Source organism: Alosa alosa, chromosome 7, assembly GCF_017589495.1.
Source record: "Alosa alosa isolate M-15738 ecotype Scorff River chromosome 7, AALO_Geno_1.1, whole genome shotgun sequence".
NCBI classification, from domain to species: domain Eukaryota; kingdom Metazoa; phylum Chordata; class Actinopteri; order Clupeiformes; family Clupeidae; genus Alosa; species Alosa alosa.
The window spans coordinates 29,418,501-29,443,449 of NC_063195.1; the positions used below are offsets into that span (position 1 = coordinate 29,418,501).

General features: G+C 41.8%; 2 protein-coding genes across 2 annotated transcripts; both read left to right on the forward strand.

The window, feature by feature from the left end:
• The first annotated feature begins 645 nt into the window (after positions 1–645).
• On the forward strand, positions 646–5,113 carry LOC125298000 (apolipoprotein L3-like). Its single transcript, XM_048248615.1, has 6 exons — positions 646–713; positions 1,486–1,602; positions 2,184–2,426; positions 2,979–3,018; positions 3,329–3,368; positions 3,665–5,113. The coding sequence occupies exons 1-6, from the start codon at positions 705–707 to the stop codon at positions 4,383–4,385; spliced, it is 1,170 nt and encodes a 389-aa protein (XP_048104572.1). The 5' UTR covers positions 646–704; the 3' UTR covers positions 4,386–5,113.
• Positions 5,114–5,556: 443 nt separating this feature from the next.
• On the forward strand, positions 5,557–24,023 carry LOC125298096. Its single transcript, XM_048248767.1, has 8 exons — positions 5,557–5,608; positions 5,732–5,833; positions 19,891–20,022; positions 21,274–21,396; positions 21,863–21,997; positions 22,143–22,182; positions 22,280–22,331; positions 22,877–24,023. The coding sequence occupies exons 1-8, from the start codon at positions 5,600–5,602 to the stop codon at positions 23,649–23,651; spliced, it is 1,368 nt and encodes a 455-aa protein (XP_048104724.1). The 5' UTR covers positions 5,557–5,599; the 3' UTR covers positions 23,652–24,023.
• Positions 24,024–24,949: the final 926 nt, after the last annotated feature.

Sequence of the window (24,949 nt, forward strand, 5' to 3'; positions counted from 1 at the left end):
CTAAGTCGGCACTACATTCATTGCTTTGCACTTTAATGACACACCAAATCACATTACCAAAAGTAGGCTACTGGTTTTGCCAAAATTATTGTATTTTGATACAAAATATAAAGCCATTTTCTTCAACCCAATAAAATACAAATGACAAAATATTATTTTGTATTTGAAGTATGTATTTTAAATACATGTTTGTATTTCAAATGGGGGTGGGGGTGGGGCATTCTTAAACAAAACACACAAAGTCCCTCTGTCCCTCTGATTGCACACACTTTCATCAGGGAAACACATGAGCTTGTTAAATACATGACTTCCAGTCATCTGTGTTGTTGAAGTCACATAACTACACCTATACCGCTATGTTCTCCACTCATGTTTAGCAATGAAGTTGTATCAGTCCAGTCCCATTATAAAAGATATTTGGGCCTAAATGTAGCCAAAGTAAACACAGTCAAGTCATGTGGTAAACCATCAGTTCTTTTTTACAACATGCAAGCCTGCATGAATAAGCAGGTTTTGAGCAATGTGGGCTGTGTCTGACTCCACTACTGCACAGTCTGAGAAAAAGAATGACGGAATTTTTTCCATTTGTCACCACCCACGGCAAATAAAAAACATGAGCTGCTCGGTCACCTTCACTTGGTTGAAGTGGACTTGCACATTAACTACAGGGAAATACTCTCCACCTGACTTCTCTATCCAGTGATATGGCAGGGGTAAGATATTTATGTTTTTATTCATTCAGTCATTCATCATTCAATTGTTATATAATTCTCGGAAATACATCACAGGTAGCCCTCACTGTCAATGATACAATCACAAACAAAACAAGATAAAATGGTTAATTAACTGTTATGGTACTAAACATGTCATTGTCATTTTAAAATGTAATGTATTGTTATAATGCAGTTCAGAACAGTTGGTTAGAACATGATATGTGTGAGAACACTGCAGGTAATACTTTTCCTAAAGGGAGAAGTACACAAGCAAATTTCATCTAGGATGGGAAATTATGTTTTTACTGAGGCTCTGACAACTGCAGACTGTGGTGGGGCAATCTTTACCTGCTGTGTGTCCCTCTGATTGCACACACTTTCATTAGGGAAACACATGAGCTTGTTAAATACATGACTTCCAGTCATCTGTGTTGTTGAAGTCACATAACTACACCTATATACCGCTATGTTCTCCACTCATGTTTAGCAATGAAGTTGTATCAGTCCAGTCCCCTTATAAAAGATATTTGGGCCTAAATGTAGCCAAAGTAAACACAGTCAAGTCATATGGTAAACCATCAGTTCTTTTTTACTACATTCCTAAATTTAAGTGAAATTCAGATTCACAAATTTACCTGGCCATTCCAGTTGGCATTTACTTTTTCGTCCACTTAATGGGCTCGTATTTAACCTCAACATCAAGCGGTCAGCTCTGAAGGAGAACTGTAACATTGAGCTTGAGCATGTGAGTGTGCTCTGTCTGGTTTCTCAGAGAGGATGGGCAGCCCCACCGCCCCCACCGTCCTATCAGAATGTTTGGAGCGGAGGGGACCTGCAGCCACCGAGCTACGAGGAAGCTCTCCTGGACACAGAAACTCACCCTTTACAGGTAAACACTAGCCTAGAAATCTAGACGCGCCCCTAGCGACAGCAAATTACATTAGCTGCCAGGGCTAGTCTAGCAACTCTCCGTTGGCTTGTGAGCTCCAGAAATCGAAACTTAATCAGGGCATTGAAATTGTGTATAGAGTCGTTTGGTGGGCTTAACATAATGATTGATGGCAGAGTTGCAACGGTTTGGCTTGAATTCCCTGCTACTTGAAAACAAATATCCTATTAAGTCCCCATTGCGTGCAGAGGGAATTTGAAAGACAACTGATTATCCCGCCCCTCGGACTGAGCACTGCGAACGGTGAGTGCCCAGACTCTACATTTTAATGTGGGTCTGGCTCGCCAGGCTAGGTAAACACATGACAGCGGGAGGAAGTCATAATTTCCTGAGATCTGTTGAGAGATAAGACACACAGTCGTGAATGACTCCAAAACTGGGTCACACTTTTAACTAGCTAATAGTACATGTTTTGCAATATTTATCTTGTGATAGAAGCATACTTTAATCACCAAATGGCAATATTTCATAAATTTTCTTTTAAAAGGGCATTGTGAAAATTTGGTTTTCACAAACACTAGGCTGCAGCCCCACCAGTTACTGCTTCCTCTGGCTTCAACCCATTTTATCCTCCCGTACCTGGCTATCAACCACCTGGGCCCTATCCTCCCGTACCTGGCTATCAACCACCTGAGCCCAATCCTCCCGTACCCGGCTATCAACCATCTGGGCCCTATCCTCCCGTACCTGGCTATCAACCATCTGGGTCCAGCTCACTCCCAAGGCCTCAAAGAAGAGATTCGCTTGAAGCTCAACGTGTCATGGTACAGTTCATAATGGTGACAGTCCTGGAAATGAGCATTTTGCGTTTCATTCTTAAGCCAAGGCTGGTTTGAAATTGTCTTGAAGAAATGTTTGTGTCATAGTCTTGCCATGATTAAACAAGAGTAGAAAGCGCAGTAGATGGCTTGGGGAGAAATCAATTTAATAAATTCTTTATTTACCCCCCGCCCTTTAATTGTAATGTGTAAGCCAAGACATAGGAAGATTGATAATTGAACAGATAATTTTTGTTGACTTTTTCTGATATTCTATAGTGTGTAATAGCTTAGCTTATATCAGCATGGTGCAACCAGATATGATCATATAAGAAAGAGTGTGACATTTTTGGTTTTCCAAAAACATGGGGCTTTACATAAGATTTACAGCTGCAGTAGTGCAAATGTTGACACCAACAATTATTTGACTATTATTGTCATTCTGCTTTTTCTTTTAACATTTCTCCTAAATGTTGGACAAAATCAATGGGGTTCGAATGATGTGACATTTGGAATGGATACATACCTCCTGTAAAACTTGTTTTCCCCCCGTCTCAGAGTAATGAGGAACTCATGGCGTGGTGGAGAACTGTGAAATGTGAGTGTCAAATCAAACTAACCTCCATCATCACTAACAAAAGCTAAAGCCCATGACTCATGTGTCTTTATTAGTATTGGTGCTGGGAGTTAATGGATGTGAGCCAGCTAATGACCATGAACACTACAGAACGTATTTGCACTGCATGTCACAAGGCCAGTCACCAGCGCTCACAAAGTCAAGTCCTTATAATAGGCCTCACAATGGGGCCGACAGTTATCAACTCAGAAATGTGCTCTTATCAAATATAACACCCTCCTCACATCTGTTGACAACGATAACAACTTAGAGTGTTCTGATTGTCTTTCAGCATGGGAGAAAATGTCCCAGTCTCCAGACACAGAGCCTAGGTAGGTACCATATGGCTGTTGTTGAGAGTAAGCTAGTCCACATAATGTGATATATGCATTCATTCATTTCACACAAGCTTTGATCCAACATTTTGATTGTGTTTGGCCCCTGGGTATAGAACCAATGAAATTCATACTGTTTCCCAATTTCTACCAGTTAAGACATACCTTTATAAACATGGACTAGTAGTCATTAACTAAATATGAAATATATTTCACAAAGGTATGTGGTGTACATGGTAAAACAAAATAAAAGTCTCATATGACAATGCATACATTCTCTCCGTCTGTCTCAGAATGTTGGCTAAGAAAGTCCACCGTGTCCAGCGAGCTGTTCAGCTGTACCGGCTCCTCATGTCCACCCACGGAGTAACCTTGCAGAATCACATCGGCGAGATGAACAGGACCGCCGACCACATCAGCAAGGCCTACAGCAAGTTGAAGGCAGCGGGTGCCACCGGTGGCGCGACAAGGGCTGTGGGCAGCGCTGCAGCCGTGACAGGCATCGTGCTGGCCCCCTTCACCATGGGCGCCTCGCTGGCCATCACGGCGGTGGGCGTAGGGGTGGTGGCGGCAGACGGCCTCACCAAGGCGTCCATCAAGAACAAGGTGGCCATCGACCACGACAAGAGGGCGCTGGAGGCCCTGGTGCAGGACTACCGCAAGAAGCTGGAGGACATCGAGAGCTGCCTCCAGTTCATCTACACGGGGATGGAGCACATCGGACGGAACCACCTCTCCATCTTAAAAGGCGTCGACATGGACACCAGCCGAGTGGCCAGCATGCTGGGGCTGTCCGGGGAGGTGGCTTTAGGGCTGGGCGTGGCGGGCAAGTCGTCTGACCTCCTCCGAGGGTTCGCAGGGGGCATCGGCACCTTCTACAGCAAGAAGGACAACCAGCGCCTGAAGAAGGGCAAAGAGAACAAGTTTGCCAAAACGCTACGCAAGGTGGCAGCCCGACTTCAAAACACACAAGATGAGCTGACTCGCGTTTCAGATTCACTTGGCAGGTTTTGATATGTTACATGTCCAGACGTAACAACATTTAGAGGACATATAAAAGAGTTGCCACTTTGTTTTAATTCTTTTGTGGTATTAATGAATTACATTACACAACAATGAAGTTAGAGATGAAATCCTGTTTCATTATAGGTTAATCCTGAAATTGTGATTGTAAACTTTGATTAGCTTGTTGCATAACTTGACAAAATGGAACATGTGCCAACGCTTTGTTAAATAACTTCCTCCTTTTTTTCCAGAACATTGTTCCTGAAACAATACAGCTGTTGTTACCCATGTACATGTACTTTTTTCTTGATACCTAAGAAAACACGGTTACACTTTACTTGAAGGTATCTACATAAGAGTGTCATAAACATGTCAAAAGTCATAAATGTATATGACATAACGCTTCACTCCCTTCTGTCAAGTGTCATTCAGTTTTGTCATGACAAGTTAGGGTTAGGTTAGGGTTAGGTTTATGACAGTGTCATGTCACTCTTGTGTAGATACCTTCAAGTAAAGTGTTACCGAAATCCCTTGTAAAAGTGGGATTTTTATGCGTGTGAATTCTCATTGCCTTCAGCTGTAGATAATGAATGCACTTTTTTAATATATTAAGCTATTTGAATATACTATGTATATTATTACTGTGTAAATGTGTGAATCAGTATGATTACTGAGAGACTGTTCCACTGTGTACAGATACTATACCCCTGTAAATAAACACTTTTCCTGCAACCTCAGCTAAGTTCAAAACCTGAGTCATATTTCTGGCAAACTGTTTTGTTTAACTGTTGTTGTAATGCATAGGTTATTACATAACTATTACATAGTTTTAATACATAATGTAGGTAATTTAACAAATATCCTGCAAAGACAAATATCCTGTTCATGTCCTGTTTTATGACAGTCATGTTTGTAGACCTTATGCAAATTAGTGATATTATTGTCACTCACTGAATCAAGGCCCATGCTAAAAACAAATAGCCTAGAGCAAGTAAATGCAGCATAACAACAAGAGAGTTGACTTCAGGTCCATGCAAAAATGAAAGTTATAGAATGCATGTTATGATGATACCAACACCTCCTGTCAAACCTGTCTGTGTGTTGAGATACATTCTAACCCCACCCTGGTCATGTATTCATGAAAGTGCTTACAATAGCCACAGTCTTAGCCACATTACACTACACTAAGCATACACTGCAGGAGTCTGTCTACATCCTGCAACATGGATTGTGTAAGTACTTCTGTTTGATTGTCTGCATTCAATGGAAAAGATTAAAATGTCTGACACATTTTCCAAGGTAAGTCCACTATCAGCGTCTAACTGGAGTGTTTTTTGTGTGTGTGTGTGTTGCAGCGGCCTGTGCCAGCTCCTAGGACACGCTTGTCAGCCAACGCGGGCAACCAACCACAGAGTGCCCTGACCTCCCCTGTCTCCAATTCTCCAAGCACGCCGGAGGTAGAAACTATATCTGTGTGCCGTGCACAGTACTGTATGAGTTATCATATCACACATGATGCTGTGTTAACCTTGAGTTTCAATCATTTTTGTTTGGGGGAGAAGTGTGTCTGTTGTAATGTGCATGTTGCCTTTTCCTTGTGAGCAGGGGTGTAGTGGTAAAATAAGTATTCACAGGTAGACAGCGCCATGCGGAATCGGATCGCATTCAGCGATCGCATTCAGTATGTTCGATGATGGTGGAGGTTATTGTACAATGATTATAACAATACCAGTGGTATTAATATGAATGGTTCATAGAGTATTGATGAGTGTACATATAGTGAATGTGGATAATACATTTGATTTTTGAATGTTAAAAAGTTGCAATTGGTGAGTAAACTCTAATAAGAGGTGGATAAACTCTATTTCTGAAATTTCAGAGGTTGATAAATGGCGTTTGCTTGCGTCTAGCCTCCACTTCAGTTTTGCTTGTGAGGGTACAAAATAATATGCAAACCTAAGAAAACACTGATGTTGCAGTGACTATATCCTCCAACAGTTTGAGAACTGTTTGCCACTGGCAGACAAACTGCATATGCAAGATGTTTCACTTGGGTGGGGTTTCAGTCAACCTTAATCAGTTAGGCTATAATTCACTAAACTCCAGTAGATGAATAATATATTATAGAATGACTTTGAGAAGACATTCCATTCTGGTATTGTATTAATTTAACTTTTTGTCTAAAGATGACAGTCTCCACAAGACTGGTTTGTAAAATGTGTAGAATTCTGGGGTATTCTCACTGTATTCTGATGTGTTCATATGTTACATCTGTGTGTAGTATACAACGGGGAGAGGTTCATATTATTGTACATAACTGTGCCTTAGGCCTGTGTACCAGCAGGAAGGTCATACAGGCCAATGTTTAGGAACATCCGAGGAACATCAGTGATAACATGGGCCGAGGGAGACAGCATGTCTGCCTATTCGGGCTAGTATCTCCATCTGGCCAGGGCCGGGTTGTGTACACTGGTTGGCACCTGCCACGTTGGCATGATTGACGTTTGTATGTTTTAGTATAACAGGCTTTGTCTTAGGTTTTGACTCGGAGACGGATCGAGGAAGCGACCCAAGGAGCATCTTCTGTCGGAAGGCTCAGCAGCCGCTTCTAATAACAACCACAACTGTTAGACTCTGCACAGTTTTACTGTTTGAGACTTAGCCTGTGTGCTGTTATTCATTGTTGTACCATCTACAATAAATCATCATCTAATTGCCGATCCTGATCCCGCCGTCAAGCTTTATTGACCATCTTCAATACAGACATTAGAACTAAAACACAACGCAACAACCAGAGAATCTAACATTTGGTGCCGTGACCCTTCTCGCAAAAGGAGAAGAAAAACGACAACATTTGGTTATCGTGACCCGACCGCAAGAGGAGAGGGAAGACGAGATCATCCAACGGGTTCAAAGAGACTTCGGGGGCAGATTTTGGATTTTGAACATCTGTAAGTAGAGTCCATCTTGGCACCCTGATTGACGTGACTGAATCCCAGCTGGAAGCCTGCCAAGAGGGGAAACACTGCTGCACTGCGCACCCTGCTGCAGTGAAGACATTCTGACCAGGTGAAAGCAAAAAGTCTTTACTCCTTTATGCGGGAAAAAGAACCAAAGTAAAGCTAATTTATTAGATAAATTAGAAATTAAAAGCTGCCCGTAATGAGAGTATTGAAGTTTTTTTGTGTCATTAAGTGTTTTGACAAGTAACATACCTATATACCTATATCAATGATTGATGAGCTCTAGATGTCATTTGATATAAGAAGTTTTGGGTAATTTGATAGATTCGTGAACGAATTAAAAGAAGTAATCGATTAACTACGGACAGGCTTGGGGGATTAAATCTTTTCTTTTTCTGTACTGCCATTACATGTTAAGCTGTGTGAGTTTTATGAGATAAATGCTGTGCGTGTGCCAATGAGAAAACAGGAGGAGTTGCTACAGTCATTATTTTGCTGAGTGAACTGTGTGGTTGTTTCTCAATGGTCTTTGTTTAGTTTAATGGCCTAGGACTAAACTTAGTGCTACAGTGATACGGAAAGGAGACGAAATCACCAGAGTGGGGTGTTTTGGTTGTGCAGTATTTGAAAAGTGGGATAGGGTTTCCACCTATGTTTTTTTGTTGACTTGATTGTTAAGGTGTGAGTGAGACATTAATTTGTATCGTTGTCCAGCCATTTTGGGAGAAAAGAAACAGTCTAAGTTAAGTGGAACTGACACTGGTGAAATGTATTGTTGTGGCTTCATGCTGTGAGTAAAATAACTTACCAAGTGTCAGGTTACGGAGCGAGAGAGATAGAGAGAGAGTGTTTCCTTTTCCCTGGCGGGAGCAGCGAGCATGTGTGTGTGTGTGTGTGAGTGTGGAAAAAAATTAAATAAGAGATAGACAACTTGTGAACAATTGAGAGGCAAAAAAATTACTAACCACATTTTCAAAGTGCAAAGTTGTCACTATATCACTACCACATCACGGAAAAATATAAAAAAATATATTTAAAAGGATCACGTCACTGCACGAAACACATAGTACAATTTAATATTTAATGATTTGATATTAGCACAATCCAGATATGGTTCTTGGTAGGAAAACTAAGTTGCAGGCCTTAGCTGAGATACAAGACTATGTGTCAGATTGGATGGCAGTGAAATTACAATTGGGCAAATTTGAGAAAAAATTACAAAGGAAAATAGAGAAGTTGGAATTAGAGATCCGAGACAGGATTTGGAGAACGGAGATGGACTGACGTGATTTGGAGGAACAACTCATGGAAGCGGATGTGTTGCCAGAACAGAGTGGAATGAGGCGAAGAGGAGTAGTCTCAGGGCCTGTCCACACGGAGACGCTTTTTAGGTTAAACGCAGAGGTTTTGCTTCGCCTTGGCCGAAGTCCCAAACGAATCCTGTAAACGCACTGCCCGAAACCGCGCACTTTTCTGAAACCTGGTCCCAGAGTGGAGAAATCTGAAACCGTAGTCCGCTTTGAGTTCGTTTAGACAGCGAAAAACCGCACATCCTGCTTATGTGATCGATGATGTCATCGCCACACCTCAGCTGCCCTGGACTTGCACTTATAGTATTGCCTAACAATACTAGTTTTCATACATGACATTACCTACGATTACACTCCGTTAAGATAAATATCACAACTGATGCTGCGCAGCCGATAGCCTATGACTTGGTGGACTGAACACTGTTTTTCCTGGTGTTTTTTTTTATGCATTCTAGCTACCGTCCAGTGACGCCGAGAGAACTTAAGTTATTAGGAAAGTGCGGTGTAAGTTTAGGCTACATTACTTTGTGCGCGTAGTGCCAGTGTCATTCATTTATTTTACATGTCTTACAACATATATACATGCATTCACAGTCGAAAGAAATCAGATATAAGCATACAAAGACGCTTTTAGAACTCACGCTAAGCCGATGGTAGCACACTGAATGCTAATGCACGATTTGATGCAGGCAAATGTATTGACTGTTACTAAAGAAGGTTTTATAGCAATATTATAAATGTGGCGACAGAATAGCCTAGAACTTGGGTAACGTTAAGCCTTGCGTTTAGTAGCCTAATTGCGGTGATAGCCAAAACTAATGTGAATCACGGACTATCCTACAACCAAAGAAAGTAAAGGTGATTAGTAGGCCTACCTGGCTAGCCAAATAAAGGACGGACTGCACCCTTCACAAACCGTGAAAATAAAGTTTATTAGTTTTACAGTTGGCTACAGTTGACAGTTCACCATCAGTCCACACAAACAATTCTGGTTTCCTTGCACTAGCCATTTCGCCGTAGCCTATTCTGTCTGTTTTTATTGCGCAAGTTTTGCAAGTTTTGGGGAATTTCTGTAAAGACACAGTGCCACCTATAGGCCTGGGGTATGAAGTAACGTGTTGAGTCGTGTTGAGATGGATCCGTTTGGACACAAATATTCTTGATACGGTTCCAGGGAAGACGGAGGAAAAAAAGATCGGTTTGGTACGTGTGGACTAGGCCTCAGAGGCCCACTCAACGGGGAGGAGCCAACTCCTCCCATACACACCGGCACCTATTGTGGGCGGGGGTCGCAACAGGCAACCAAGCACCCGCCTCAATCCGACTCTGCCTGACTTGGACTCAACAGCACCATATGGCATGGTGGAGACATCTAGAAATGCAGTGGACATTGATAAAGACAGCTTCATTGCTGCTGTTATGGGAACCCCACATGGGCCAAGAAACAGCACCCCACCTGACCAACAGCCAGCAGGTGACACAAAACAAATCATTCTGGCCCCATCAGCAGCCACTGCTTTCTACAATCCACAAAGACAAGGAAGAACGTCTGCAACCAACCATCATCAAACTGCTCCACTCCAGTATGGCTATCCACAGCCACTAGCCATAGCTTCAGTACCTCCTCCTCCTCCATGGTTGTTACCAATGCCACTGGCTACAAGCCCTTACCCACCTTACCCACCTGTCAACTTTTTCCCTACCCCACCACCACCACCACCACCCCCACCCCCACCTGTCAACTCTTTACCTCACCCACCCCCACCTCCCTCACCCCCACCTGCACCAGTGAATGATGGGGCATCTACATCCAATGCTGCCCAGGGAGCCGACTGCTCCGCAACAAGGCCTAAGACAATGAAAACCAGGCCAGCGATGGAGGACTGGGATGCCTGGGATGAGTCAGCTGACGAGGCACTCATATGCCCTGTGCGCACAGTAGCCACCACCGACGGCGTGTCTGTGCTTTACCAACCAGTGAGAACTGACAACACCCTCTATGCTACTGCCTTGCTTGAAGAACACATCAAAATTGAATTCTTGATTGATACTGGCGCTGAACTTAAAGTCTTTTCATCCGACCTATTAAAGAAACACGAAATACCTCTGTCAGGCATCATCAAGACAGCTGGTGGACCAACCGGAGAAACCTGAGAAGGCTAAAAAGAGAGGATCTCCTGGAACATCCTGCATGGGCTAAGGAAAGGAATGACTGTGGACTGTTGGAAATGGAACCTGTCAGACTGACTGGAAAACCACCTCCGTGTGTGAAACAATGTCCCATCAAGAACGGACAGATTGTGGCAGAATTGTTGGATGCAATGCAGCTGCCAATAGAACTGGCAGTGATCAAAGTAAAGGCACATACAAGGCAAGACACCATTAAAGCAAGAGGCAATGCAATGGCGGATGCGGTGTCAAGAACAGCCGCAAGAAAAAGAGAGGGAGGGGATAACGAAACGACTAACGAGAATGGACACGGAAATGGAAACACGGACGGAAACAGGTAACATTCTAACGGTCTAATGGTAACAGGAACATTTTTGAAAATGACGATGAGAAATGCATGATGAGAGTGATAAAGAAGGTCAAGAAAACATCTGAAGGGGAAAAACGGGAAAGTTTGGCCAACATCATAGACATGCAGAAAGCTCGAGCCGAGAAGAAAAATGGATTTGGATTGAAAATGTGGCGAAGCTCCATGATGACAACTTGTGGAGGTTTGGAACACGAACAGTGGCTCCAGAAAGTCTTCTACCATATCTGACGGCGCAAATTCATTCACTTGGACACGTGGGAGTGGAGAAGATAAGGAACAGATTCATACAGGTCTGGTGGTCACCAAAGTTCACAGCAACGGCCACAGACATCGTCAAGTAGTGTGTCACCTGTCGGCAAAACAATCACGACAAGAAGGTTAAGTTGCCAATGCTGAAGACACCAGCTCCACCAGGACCATTCAGAGTTCTCCAGATAGATTACATCACTCTTCCCAAGTGCAAAGGCTACCGAGATGTTCTGGTTGTCCTGTGCAAGTTCTCCAGGTGGATTGAGGCATTCCCTGCACGATCTGGAACTGCACTACACACTGCCAAAGTCCTTGTGAAAGACATCATTCCCCGATACGGATTGCCGGAACAGATCTGCTCAGACAACGGAACACACTTCACTGGAGCAGTCTGCGCTGAGGTGGCCCGCATGCTGAGTGTGCACTGGTCCTTGAACTGCCCATACCATCCAGAATCGTCAGGACAGGTGGAGAGAGCGAACCGGACTTTGAAGGAACGGCTGACCAAGAAACATCAAGAAGGCATTCCCTGGGTTGACGCCTTACCAGCGGTCTTGTGTAGCATGCGAGCTACAAGCAACAGAGACACTGGACTCAGCCCATTCGAGATTGTGACTGGCAGGCCTTTCTCGGCACCAGGAACGATTGATTTGAGGAAAGCCGACATCCACCTGACATCGGATGCGATGCTGACTTACTGTGTGCAATTGACGAAGGCAGTCCAAACAGCGGCTAACCAGGAAGAGGCCTGGGGAGACCCTCAGGAAGGAGGCCAGGACAATGGGTGATGATTCACAAGCCCCAAAGGTTAGCGCTAGGGGCAAAGTACGAACGGCCATATCAGATTTTGTTGATAACACAGTCGGCAGTGAAGGTCCAGGGTGAGAGAAAAGTGGATACATGCGAGCCATTGCAAACTAATAGAACCTCCGGAAACATGACGCTTTGGGTACAATTCTATCTGACTTTCCGCCGATCTTCTTTTAGGGGTGAGGTGTGAACTAGAGGGGGGAAGATTCACGGGAGACTTTCATTTTGACAGGGAATTTAGGACGTCAGGAAAAATGAAAGGTTAGGGATCCGAGAGTAGAATCTTTCTTTGAGAACCCGAGCATGCTCAGAGTGCTGTGGTAGTGGACTCTTCTTGACACAAACTCATGTTATGAAAAATTATAGACTTAGATAAGTCTTATAATTGATTTTGATGATTAAATATGTGTAATTACTGATATATGAAATGTTAAATCTGAGGATAGCACTTGCCGATTTTTGAGAATGATTACAGTTAAGCTAGATCGAGACGGGGGAGTAATCCTGTAGTCCTGGTTCTAGAGGTGGTTTTCTGGGGACACCCGTAAGGGAGCTGAACACGCAGCAACGGGTTAAACGTTCCACATACTCAACGCACCCGACCGGTAGCGCGACAATGTGACGTCACAGAAGCGCCGTAACCATTTATACTCGTGCGTCGTGGTCACGAAACTAGTTGCAATATTCTCCTGAACAGAGGTGTCGCTGTTGTGAAAAGATTAACGCTAACTACGTTACACAGCAGAAGAAGCTGCATTAAGAAACACTAGTAGCAGAGAATGTAAACGGGAATGGATCCGGTCGGTGACCAACTAGGTTGACGTGAGTGGTCGGTGGGAATGGCGGCGACTGGAGGAAAGGAGCGTAGATGTTTGTCTGGTGATCGTGAGCTACAGGCGGTTGGCAACAACTGGACTGTGAATGGTCAGAGGTCAGGAAATGACGGATCAGGAAGTGAGGATGGGGAGATGGATGTTGGACGCGGGAGTTTGGATGAGCTAAAGTAATCAATAGGAAACGGAAAACTAAAGATAGAGACGAATCAGATTATAGTGACATTGATAAAGAAATAAAAACGGTGAAAAGGAGTGAAGATGAGTTCAAGGTGTTTATCAAATTGTTACAAGAGGGGACTACTTTTAACGAAAGTGGAGTCCAATCCAACTAACCAAAAGTCTGCATAAAGATATTGGGGAGGTAAGGAGCGCTAAAACAATTGAGGAATGGTTCTTTACTGGTAATATGTAAAAGTGATGAACAACAACAGAAAGCAATAAAGACAAATAAACTAAATGGACAGCGAAAGTGAAGTGTTCAATGGCATATGACAAAAAACTTTGTAAAGGGTGTGATCTCTGGGATTCCTCTAAGTGAGTCAGTGGATTCAGTGAAAGAAGGAATACAAAATGTTAAAGTAAGGGAAGCAAAGCGACTTAAAACAAGAAGGAATGGAGTTATATGTGACAGTCTATCAGTACTGTTAACTTTGACGGCTAAACTCCCAGGAAAAGTCTTGATTGGTTACATGAGCTATGATGTCAAGGTTTACATTCCTCCACCACTGCGGTGCTTTAAATGTCAAAGATATGGGCATGTAGCGGCGATATGCAAGGGCAAACAAAGATGTAGCAAATGTAGTGGTGAACATGAATATGGAAAGTGTGAAGAAGGGGCAAAACTAAAATGTTGCAACTGTGGAGGAGAACATAGTGCAGCATATGGAGGTTGTGAGGCTAACAAAAGAATGCAGGAGGTACAGCGAATTAAAGTAGCCCAAGGGGTTTCCTATGCAGAGGCAACTAAGAAAGTCCCAAGAGGTGTAGGTGTACCGGTAGAAACAATAAAGGATGGGACTGAAGATGTAAAGGAATGTGTAAAGTGTGATCAACTAAAAGAAGATACGTTGATTGTGAGTAAAGGTGATTTTGTGCTCTTCATGGCTGAGATAATCAAGCTCAGCACAGACCACTAGTAGAACTGAAAGAATTAAAATAATTGTAAAGTCAGCTGAAAAATACCTGGATGCAAAGGGAATGCCTTGGGAAAGAGTAAGAGATATTCTTAATGATGAAACACAACAATCACAGTCATGGAGTGGGCCTGTATAATGGTTTTAATTATACTTCAGTGGAATGCTAGGAGTTTAATTGCAAACGGCCAAGAATTCAAAAAATATGTTGAAAATTTACAAGAGAAACCTAATATTATTTGTATACAAGAAACCTGGCTAGTGCCTAGGTTGGATTTTGTAATAAAGGGGTATGACTCTATAAGAAGGGATAGGGAAATAGGTAAAGGAGGAGGAGTTGTAATTTTTATACAAAGGGGACTTCAGTATAGAGAGGTAAAGAGGGGGAATGACTTGGAATACATTGCTACAGAAGTATGGACAAATGAAGATAATGTGACAATTATAAACTTTTATAACCCATGTAGACAAGTGGAGATAAGGCAACTGGAGGATATTTGGAAGGATTTGACAGGGAGAATTATCTGGTGGGGGATTTTAATGCACATAGTACATTATGGGGGAGAGAGGGATGATGGGAATGGAAATGTAGTCAAGAATTTATGGAAGAGAAAGAGTTAGTATGTTTGAATGATGGATCTGGGACTAGAATAGATGTGGCAAGGGGTACAGAGTCAGCAATAGATCTAACTATTGTCACAAAAACCATTGCAGATAGATGTGACTGGGAGGTAGTGAGGGAAAGCACAGTAGGAAGTGATCATTATCCTATTAGAATTCAGATAGGAGTGGAATTAAGAAATGAACATGACATAAGAGAAGAGAGATGGATTTTAGGAAAAGCAGATTGGGGTAAGTATAGAGAAGTAAGTGATGAATTGTTACTATCTATTGATAAAAATCAGGATATTGAGAAGTTGTGTAATGAAATTGGCAGTGGAATAATTGTTGCAGCAGGAGTATCAATCCCAAAAACTAAGCCTAAGACGTTAACTAAAATAGTGCCATGGTGGTCTACAGAGTGTAAGGAAGCAATTAAAGGTAGAAATAGAGCGTTTAAAGTGTTAAAAAGAACACATAATTTTCAGAATTTAGTTCAATATAAAAGATCTCAGGCAATAGTTAGGAAAACAATAAGACAAGCTAAAAAAGATAATTGGAAAAAGTTCTGTGACTCTATTGGTCGAACTACTCCAGTGGAGAGAGTTTGGAATATGATTAAAAAAATGAAAGGGAATGGAAGGGAATATGGATACCCAGTGTTGGTTGAGGGGCAAAGAACGATCACCAATAATAAGGAAAAAGCAGAGGTTATGGCTAAAACATTAGCCAAGGTGCACAGCTCAGGGAATTTCAATCAAGAAGAAAAAAGAGGTAGAGAAGTTACAATTGGAAAATATCGCAATGTGTTTGACATTGAGGATAGGGAAGAAGGGATATTGGATGTGTTATTTACGAAATCTGAACTCAATAAGGCATTAAGTAAATTAGGTAAGTCATCTCCAGGGATGGATAAAATCTGCTATTCCATGTTGGAGAACTTAAGTGATAAGGGGAAGGAAGTTTTGTTAAGTCTATATAATAAAGTATGGATAGATGGCTGTATTCCTAGAACATGGAAGGAGTCTATAATTATTCCTATTAGGAAACCTGGGAAAGATCCTAAAATAGCAATTAACTATAGACCTTTTGCATTAACATCCCAGATGGGAAAAAACTATGGAAAGGATGATTAATGACAGGCTTACATATTGGGTTGAAACGAAAGGATTAATGAGTCATTATCAAAGTGGATTCAGGAAAGGTAGAGGCACCATGGATCCCATTGTATGCCTTGAAGATACAATAAGGAAGGCTCAAGTGAACAAAGAAAATGTAGTGGCAGTGTTTTTTGACATTGAGAAGGCATATGATATGTTGTGGAAAGAAGGTATACTGATAAAGGTTAAAATATTGGGAATAAAGGGACGGATGTTCCAATGGATTAAAGGGTTTTTGTCTAATAGAACAATTCAAATTAAAATAAATGGAGAATTAAGTGAGCAATACAGTGTGGAAAATGGTGTCCCACAAGGAAGTATTGTTAGTCCACTATTATTTTCAATAATGATTGATGATATTTTTAAAGACATACAAAATTCAGTTGGGGTGGCATTGTTTGCAGATGATGGAGCAATGTGGAAAAAAGGAAGAAATATAGATTTTGTGGTGGGTAAGATGTAACAGGCAGTGAACAGAGTCCAAGAATGGGCCCTTCAATGGGGGTTTAGGATCTCAATAGATAAAACAAAGACGTTATTCTTCTCTAGGAAGAAAATAAATGTAGATGTTAAAATCAAATTATCTGGGGCAGATTTAGAAAGAGTGGAATTCTTCAAATATTTAGGAATGTGGTTTGACAAACGATTAACTTGGACAATGCATATACAAAAAAATATTGAGAAATGCAAGAAAGTGTTGAATGTGATGAGGTGTCTGCGTGGAGTTGAATGGGGAGCAAGTAGACCTGCTTTAAAAGCCATTTATACAGGGCTGATGAGATCTGTATTTGACTATGGGTGTGTAGTGTATGGGTCTGCTGCTAAAACATCACTTAAGAAACTAGATGTAATTCAGAACCAAGGTTTGAAGCTATGCTGTGGGGCAATTAAGACCACACCAGTGGCAGCAGTCCAGGTAGAGATGGGAGAGATGCCTCTCTATCTTAGAAGAGACCAGCTGTCTCTTGTGTATTGGACAAATCTAAGGGGTCATAGTGAAAAACACATGAGTCAATCAGTCTTATGGCAGTGTCAAGAGAGAGAGAGTTACCTTATTAAAAGTTTTGGTTGGACAATAAAACAAAAGGTAATAAATATGGGAATCAGTGCTCTTGAAATAAGCCCTACAGTGGCATATCCTGTTGTTCCTCCTTGGCTGATGTCAGAGGTTCCAGTAGACTTGGGCTTATTAGAGGAAAAGAAGGATGTTGAAGTGGATCATTACAGGGTCCAGAGTTACATTGCAGAAAAAATATAAAGAAGCAGTCATTTTATATACTGATGCATCTAAGCAGACTGATAAGAAAATGGGAGTTGCTTATGTTATTCCTCAATTAAACATTGAATCTGGAAAGAGAATCAATGATGATTTAGCTGTATACACAGCAGAAATTATAGGAATATGGATGGCCTTATTGTGGGTAGAGAGCAATAGACCTAAGCAAGCTGTGATTGCGTCAGACTCTAGCTCAGCTTTAATAAGCCTTAAACGTTGTCACTCTGAGTCTAGACAGGACATAGTATATGAAGTAATGCAATTAGCCAACAATCTGCTTAAGTCTGGTATTAGTACTACATTTATATGGGTACCAGCTCATTTAGGTGTAGGAGGTAATGAATTAGCAGATAAATGTGCAAAGAAAGCAGCAGGGAAGTCTGATATAGAGTTGAATATTAAATACAGCAAAGCTGAAGTCAAAAGTATAATCAAAGCTAAAATAAATGAAAAATGGCAATTTGTATGGGATAACGAACAGTCTGGAAGACACCTGCATAGTATTCAAGGAAAGGTGGGGAGGAGCAGGAATACATGCAGAAGCAAGCAAGAAGAAGATGTGGTGTCCAGAATGAGGCTAGGACATACAGGACTAAACAGAACATTAGTTACCATGAAAAAGCATGTTGATGGAATGTGTGAATATTGTAATAGTCAAGAGACCATAGAGCATGTAATTATGTTTTGTCCTGAGTACCATCAAGCCAGACAAAGATTTATCTCACAACTTGGTAAAATCCAGATGACATTAAATTTGAATGATATACTGCAAAGAGAATCAGGTGAAATTTGTTTTTCCTTTTTTGAAGGTAACTGGGTTATTTAAAAGAATTTAGGAAAGTGTAGGATGACCATTTGATCCACACTCCAGTCCAGATGGTGGCGGTAATGCACCAAAAAGCTGGTTGCCAACCGCCATATAAAAAAGAAGAAGAAGAAGAAGAAGAATGTAAACGGGCTCTGCTATTAGCTAGCCTCTGTGATGGTACTTCAGACTTTGGTTGCTACTATTCACAACTACCACCATCATTATCATCTAGTTTCCAAGGTGTTCACACAGGTAGATAGATAGATATATAGATAGATACTTTAGTCATCCCGAGGGAAATTTTAATAATTTAAACAGTTTAGTTAGCTGGCTAGCTAGCTAGCAGCTGGCTGAGTTTGTGTAATTTCCTGAAGTGGAAAGAGATTTTGTTCAGGCCTTAATAGATATCCTTTGTTTGAAAATAAATCGTTTCTATTCTTTCCTCTTAATTCCATGTGTTGCAACTCTCGCTGGTAACTTTGTTAACTTATCCAGCAAACTATTAAAAATTCACGACTGTAACAAAACACTGCAACTCTCGCTTGCCCTCGAACTAGTCCATCTTCCTGTTTCCGCTTTGTCGCGCTCGTCTGAAAAAAAATGAGTGGTGCGCTACCTCGCGCTACCTGGCTAAAATCCTGGCGCGCCAGCAAGATCTACGTCATTTTGACGTCACGGTGTCGTGCTACGGTCGGGTACCCCTATAATAGATGATTATATATATATATATATATATATATATACACTGTTGTTTTCATGACTATCCTTCAACTGATACTGCTCTTTCTTTTCACTCCACATGTGCCTATGAGGTTGCCGGGAGCCACAGACAACATCTGGGACAGAGACTTTGCCTTTGAACTGAATAGTTGCAGGCCGGTTTCCTGAACTTCCAAAAGACTTTGTTTTCCTTTTCTTTTGACTCTTAGAATGTGAGATAATCATCAGCAACATAATCAGTTTTTAAGTTTTCTTTCAAGGTGCCTGCCTTTTCTTTTCCTTAAAGTGCCTGAGAAGTAATGCTTGGTTTTATTATTTTTCTATTTTTTGTTAGGACACATCAGACTCTGTTTGCGATTGTTTGATCTATAAAAAATCTGTTTTTTGATTGATCAAGAGGGGGGACTGTAGAATTCTGGGGTATTCTCACTGTATTCTGATGTGTTCATATGTTACATCTGTGTGTAGTATACAACGGGGAGAGGTTCATATTATTGTACATAACTGTGCCTTAGGCCTGTGTACCAGCAGGAAGGTCATACAGGCCAATGTTTAGGAACATCCGAGGAACATCAGTGATAACATGGGCCGAGGGAGACAGCATGTCTGCCTATTCGGGCTAGTATCTCCATCTGGCCAGGGCCGGGTTGTGTACACTGGTTGGCACCTGCCACGTTGGCATGATTGACGTTTGTATGTTTTAGTATAACAAGCTTTGTCTTAGGTTTTGACTCGGAGACGGATCGAGGAAGCGACCCGAGGAGCATCTTCTGTCGGAAGGCTCAGCAGCTGCTTCTAATAACAACCACAACTGTTAGACTCTGCACAGTTTTACTGTTTGAGACTTAGCCTGTGTGCTGTTATTCATTGTTGTACCATCTACAATAAATCATCATATAATTGCCGATCCTGATCCCGCCGTCAAGCTTTATTGACCCTCTTCAATACAGAAATTAGAACTAAAACACAACGCAACAACCAGAGAATCTAACAAATGTTATTTGTGCTTAATTACTGAATACATACTGTAAGTTAATCAGTTCAACACTATGGAATGTATTTGGTCCACAATGCAATGTTGAAACAAAAAAATTCTCTCCCACTGTATAGCCTAGTAATGTTCGTCCCAGGCCCCCAGTTCCACCAAAGAAAATCCAAGTTGTGAAAGATTCATCTCAGCTTCACACGGATATTTCAGCCATCAGCATCTCAGACAGCTGCACCACTATCGCCATGGCAGCGGTATGATCATATGTTTTCAAATGCACGCAAAATTGTCTTAAGTCACAGGAATGTGCTCAAGGGGAAGGGGGTTGTCCTGTGACAAAATGTTTTCTCTGCATTTTACCCATCAGCGGGTCATGTGAACACATTCACACACACACACACACACACACACACACACACACACACACACAAGGAGCGGTGAGCTTGTAGCCCACACACTAGAGCACACCTACACAACAGGAGCGGTGAGGAGCGGTGGTCAGCCCTTATTCCGGCGCCCGGGAGCAGATGGGGGGTTAGGTGTCTCGCTCAAGGACACCTCATCCATGGATATGGATGTGGGAGAGCTGTTTTAATCACTCCCCCCACCCACTTTTTCAACGCTCGCACAAAGTTTCTTGCCAGAAAGGCCGATCTGCTGGACAGTGAAAGCCTACGCCTTCTAGCCAACTGCCTAGTGCAGTGTCATTTTGATTACGGCAGCGTAGCATGGGCAGCAGGTCTGTCAACCTCACTAAAAAGAAAATTGCAGGTTTCCCAGAATAAGTGAGGGTTGTGATGGGGCTGGGCCCTCAAGAACACATTGGAAGGAGGCACTTCCAGGTGCTCAACTGGTTACCAGTTCAGACCAGAGTGACCCAGCTGAGGCTCAATATGGTACACAAGGTCATTAACAACAGGGCCCAAGTGTACCTAAATACCCATTTTTCCAGATCTGGGGAATCTCATAGTCATAGGACTAGGGCTAGCGTAGCCAACCTGCACCCTCCGAGGTGTAGAACCAGAATGGGGCAATGCTCATTTGCTTATACAGGAGCACTGGAGTGGAACGATCTGCCTTTATTTATCAAACAGAACACAAACCCATACAGTTTCAAAAGGAATGTCAGGAAATGGCTTTTAGCTAAAATCCAACAATAGGTAGGCTGGTGGGTGAGTGGGTAGGTAGGGGTGGGAGGGTTTGTTGAGTTTGAGTAATGTGTCATGTAGTTATATGAGTTTGGGATATGTGTTTTAAGTGTTGTGTTGTGCTATGTGTTTTAAGTGTTGTATATGTACGTTAAGATCAAGGACCACAATGGAATAGTCTATGACTTTTTGTGCTATCCTTGACACTGTTTTAATGCATGATTTGTACCGACATGTATTTCAATAGTTTGTCAAATAAACTAAACTAAACTAAAAGACAAGATTGTCTAATCATATGTGTCTAATCATGTGTTTTATTTTACACCTGTACGCATTTCCCTCCTTCAACCTCATCAGGGCCAGAAATCCATTCCCTCACCAGTTTCTCCCAGCAAGGGCGAACATCCTGTAAAAGGATTTAATTACCTTGCACCACTTCCCTCTCATGGCATCCAATATACCAAGGACACTGATATGAAGGTAATTTACAGATTATTTGAATTTGGCAAACAGATAACTGAATTTGCGAAAAACAGCATTGAGAATACTTATTGTGTATTAATAAAGACTTTGAGGTGTGAGTATAAAACATTCTTAGTTACCAAAGACAAATATGTTGAGGTACCAAAGCAAAATCATTTAGAAAGTTTGGAATGTTGAGAGGAGTGAGTTCTTGTGAGTGGTTGTGGTGCAAAAGTCTACACAGTCTGTTATTGCTGACTACAGTGGAATGAAAATATGTGATAAGGCAATATGTTATCCAAAAGTTCAGCACATTTCTGTTTTGTACTGACATTGGGCAAAAATGTTTGCTGGGAGCAAACATGAAATATTAAATATGTGCTGTTAGAGTTATTCTTTAAATCTTAATTTAAAAACAGGTAATCAATCAATGGAGTGTGCAAAAAATAATAATAATGAATCACTGACATATTTTTCAAAAAAGGTCACACAAGATCCAGGAGCAAAGTCTGGTCTTCACATTAAAAAATATCCAGATCCTGACAACGACAACAGCTCTGTCAACAAGAAAAGCCACAATCAAGAAGGCCCCTACTCCATGGCATGGAACTATCTTATGGTTGTCTTATCATTTTAAATGTTTTTGTCACAATTTACAATACAGATAGTTACAGAATTATAAAATGTCCAAACTTGGAGATGCAGACACATGAAACACGTAGGCTATGTTGTGAGTGATGATTTATCTTTTTTGTTTGCTGAAGGGTAATGATGAGCTGATGCAGTGGTGGAGCTCAGTAAAACGTGAGTTGATTTGGATATTTTGTGACCACTACTGAACATTGTCTCTGAGAAATATGCTTTAGAATAATAACACTCATCATGCTTACTTGCCTCTTAGCATGGGACGAGCTGACAAATGATCATCTGTTGTCAAAAGACATAGAGGCCAGGTATGTGGAAATGGGTCATACACTTTGAGTCATCAAGGAAGAGGAAGATGTTGCAGTTTGATTACCGGATTCAAGCAGGTTTTTCTGTTTTTTAGAGTTCTGTGGAGTTTGGTAGCCTAATAGCTCTAGGGTGTGGATAAAAAAAACACTTTCATTTTCAGGGACAAAAGTTATATTCAAAGACCATACTCTAAAAGGTGATGTGACACATAGTGTGTTAGCTCTTGGACTACACAATTGTGTGTCAATTTCAACACAGCAATTGTGTGGGTGAAAGATGAAAAACAACAAGCAAGCAAACAAACAAAAGGTACACACTTTTTTGTTTTTTTAGCTGAAATCTGTCTTTCACCCGGAAAGCCACACAATTGTGTGTTGAAACTGACACAAACTGTGTTGTCCCTGAGCACAGTCAGCAGATGTGTCATTTTTAACACATCGCTTTTTAAGTTACATTAACAGATTTATGACCACAAAGACATGTCATGATTGTTTAACAAGCTGTAGCTCATCTGCGGCTGAACCGTACTTCTTCTCCTTCTTAGAACATTCACCAAGAAAGTGCAAAGGATCCAGATGTCCTTGCGTGTGTATGATGTTCTTCTGACCGACCGCGGTGAGTCTCTTCAGAACAACATCACCGAACTTCGGACACTTGCTGACAACATCGACAAGGTCTCTAAAAAGGTGAAAATCGCCGCCATCACGGGTGCCGCTGGTGCCGTTGGAGGCGTTGCGGCTGTTGCCGCCGTGGCCGGGATCGTGCTCTCTCCCATCACCTTGGGAGCATCCCTGGCGGTAACGGCGGCTGCCGTTGGCGTCGGCGTGGCTGCAACCGGCGCGGCCACCGGTGCCTCGGCCGCCATCGCCAGCAAAGTCACCAACACCCAGGATAGGAAGAAAGTGGAGAAGATCCTGCAGGACTACACGAGTGAGATGGGCGACATCGAGCGCTGCCTGGCATTCGTCCAGACGGAGACCGAGCACCTGAGGAGACACGACCTCTCCACCTTGAAAGGCGTTGACGCTGAGGCCGTAACGGTGGCCAAGATCATGGAGGTGGCCGGGGGGAGCAGCGGAGCTCTGGGGGCCACTAGCAGGTCCGCTGGCATCATCGAGGGGTTTGCAACAGGCATGGAGCTGCTCTTCACTAAAGGAGATGACCAGAAGTTGAAGAAAGGCAAGGAGTCCAAATTTGCCAAAAAGATACGCACAGTTGCCAATCAACTCCAAAGTCAGCTGGAAGAGTGTTTCAGGTTTAAACATGTGTTGGAGGAAAGGAGATACAGTCTGCCAACTGTAAATAAAGACATGAAGTAAAGACTGCATGCACTGTTGCTCAAATGTAATAAAAATGTTCTCTGCAACCACAGTTTTCAGGGGCCCTCAGCAGTACCTCCACTGCCAGCTAAGACCATGGTCTTGGGACAGTCCCAGTTGATCATATAACTGGGTGAATAGACCTGTTATCAATGTAATTCAGTTATCATAGGGAGAAGATAAGCTTGGGGTTTTGTTGTGTGTTTCCATACTGTCCAGTGGTTGAAGAAGATATTGCTGTCTGCCTAAGCTATACTTCACATTGATTTCTTTTAGTTTCTGCAATGAATAGGCCTATAATCAAATCTAGAATCTATAATCAAGATTAAGCAACGAACAGAACAATATTAATAATTAAAAAAATATGCTCAACTCTTATTGCTCATTTTTGTCATGATGTCAGTAGTGCATTGCTTATTCAAAATGTGTGACCATAATTTTCAAAGTAGGCCTAATGTCTGAATTATTGAAAATATTCCTACGGCTGCCTCTATCCCTATTCACCGCTAGAGGGCAGTCTTACATAATTTCTTGCAGAGCAGGAAAACAAATGTTGACTTCTAAATACGTATGAACCTGTTGACACTGGCGTATTGAGTCGTTCAAACATATCTGTAACTCAACTTCTTTGTTTAATAGTTTTGCCTTTAACTTGAAATAGTCAAAGTAGGTAGGGCAGCAAAATGGAGATTGCTGAAGCACGTTCTAAATTTGCATTACCAAAACAGAATGTGATGATAGGCCTACGCCCAGGGCAAAAAAGCTGATAGGCCTGATCTTCAAGTTCCAGTAATCTTTTTAGCGGGTGTTCCACAATAGTTAACATACGGCCATACAAATGTATTCAACCTGATTCAACCCATCCTGACAAAGAATATAGCCTAGAAGTTAAGTAGACTAATTAAATAAAAATAACTCACTGCTACAACTATCTTTAATAACTTTGACGACAAACAATCCTTGAAGGAAAATGTGCTAGGCTATAACTATAAGTTAGGTTATAACTGCACTGTAGGCCTATTTATCTTAATGTAGCCTACTTTTTATAGGCCTAGAATAAGTCTAATTCGCTGGCTATGCCTACCTCTACGTTTCGTCTATAAATGAAGAAGCCTACTGGGATAAATAAATAACAAACTGTTTTTTGGACGTCATAGATTAAACAAAAAAAACACTTCCGTTTACAGGAAATTTAAATATTTCCATGACCCACATCGCAGATTTGTACGTGGGTGGACTACTTGGTACTATTTTGTTGTCTCAGGTGAAATGACAGACTAGTCGAGGAACCAATCAAA

What these genes read in the sequence shown, in the direction of transcription:
- LOC125298096 (XM_048248767.1), top strand. An exon ending in TGGCATGGAACTATCTTATG is followed by an intron (nt 21,998 to 22,142) that starts GTTGTCTTATCA and finishes TGTTTGCTGAAG; the next exon opens with GGTAATGATGAGCTGATGCA. An exon ending in TCAAAAGACATAGAGGCCAG is followed by an intron (nt 22,332 to 22,876) that starts GTATGTGGAAAT and finishes TCTCCTTCTTAG; the next exon opens with AACATTCACCAAGAAAGTGC.
- LOC125298000 (XM_048248615.1), top strand. An exon ending in CAGAAACTCACCCTTTACAG is followed by an intron (nt 1,603 to 2,183) that starts GTAAACACTAGC and finishes CACAAACACTAG; the next exon opens with GCTGCAGCCCCACCAGTTAC. An exon ending in TCTCCAGACACAGAGCCTAG is followed by an intron (nt 3,369 to 3,664) that starts GTAGGTACCATA and finishes CGTCTGTCTCAG; the next exon opens with AATGTTGGCTAAGAAAGTCC.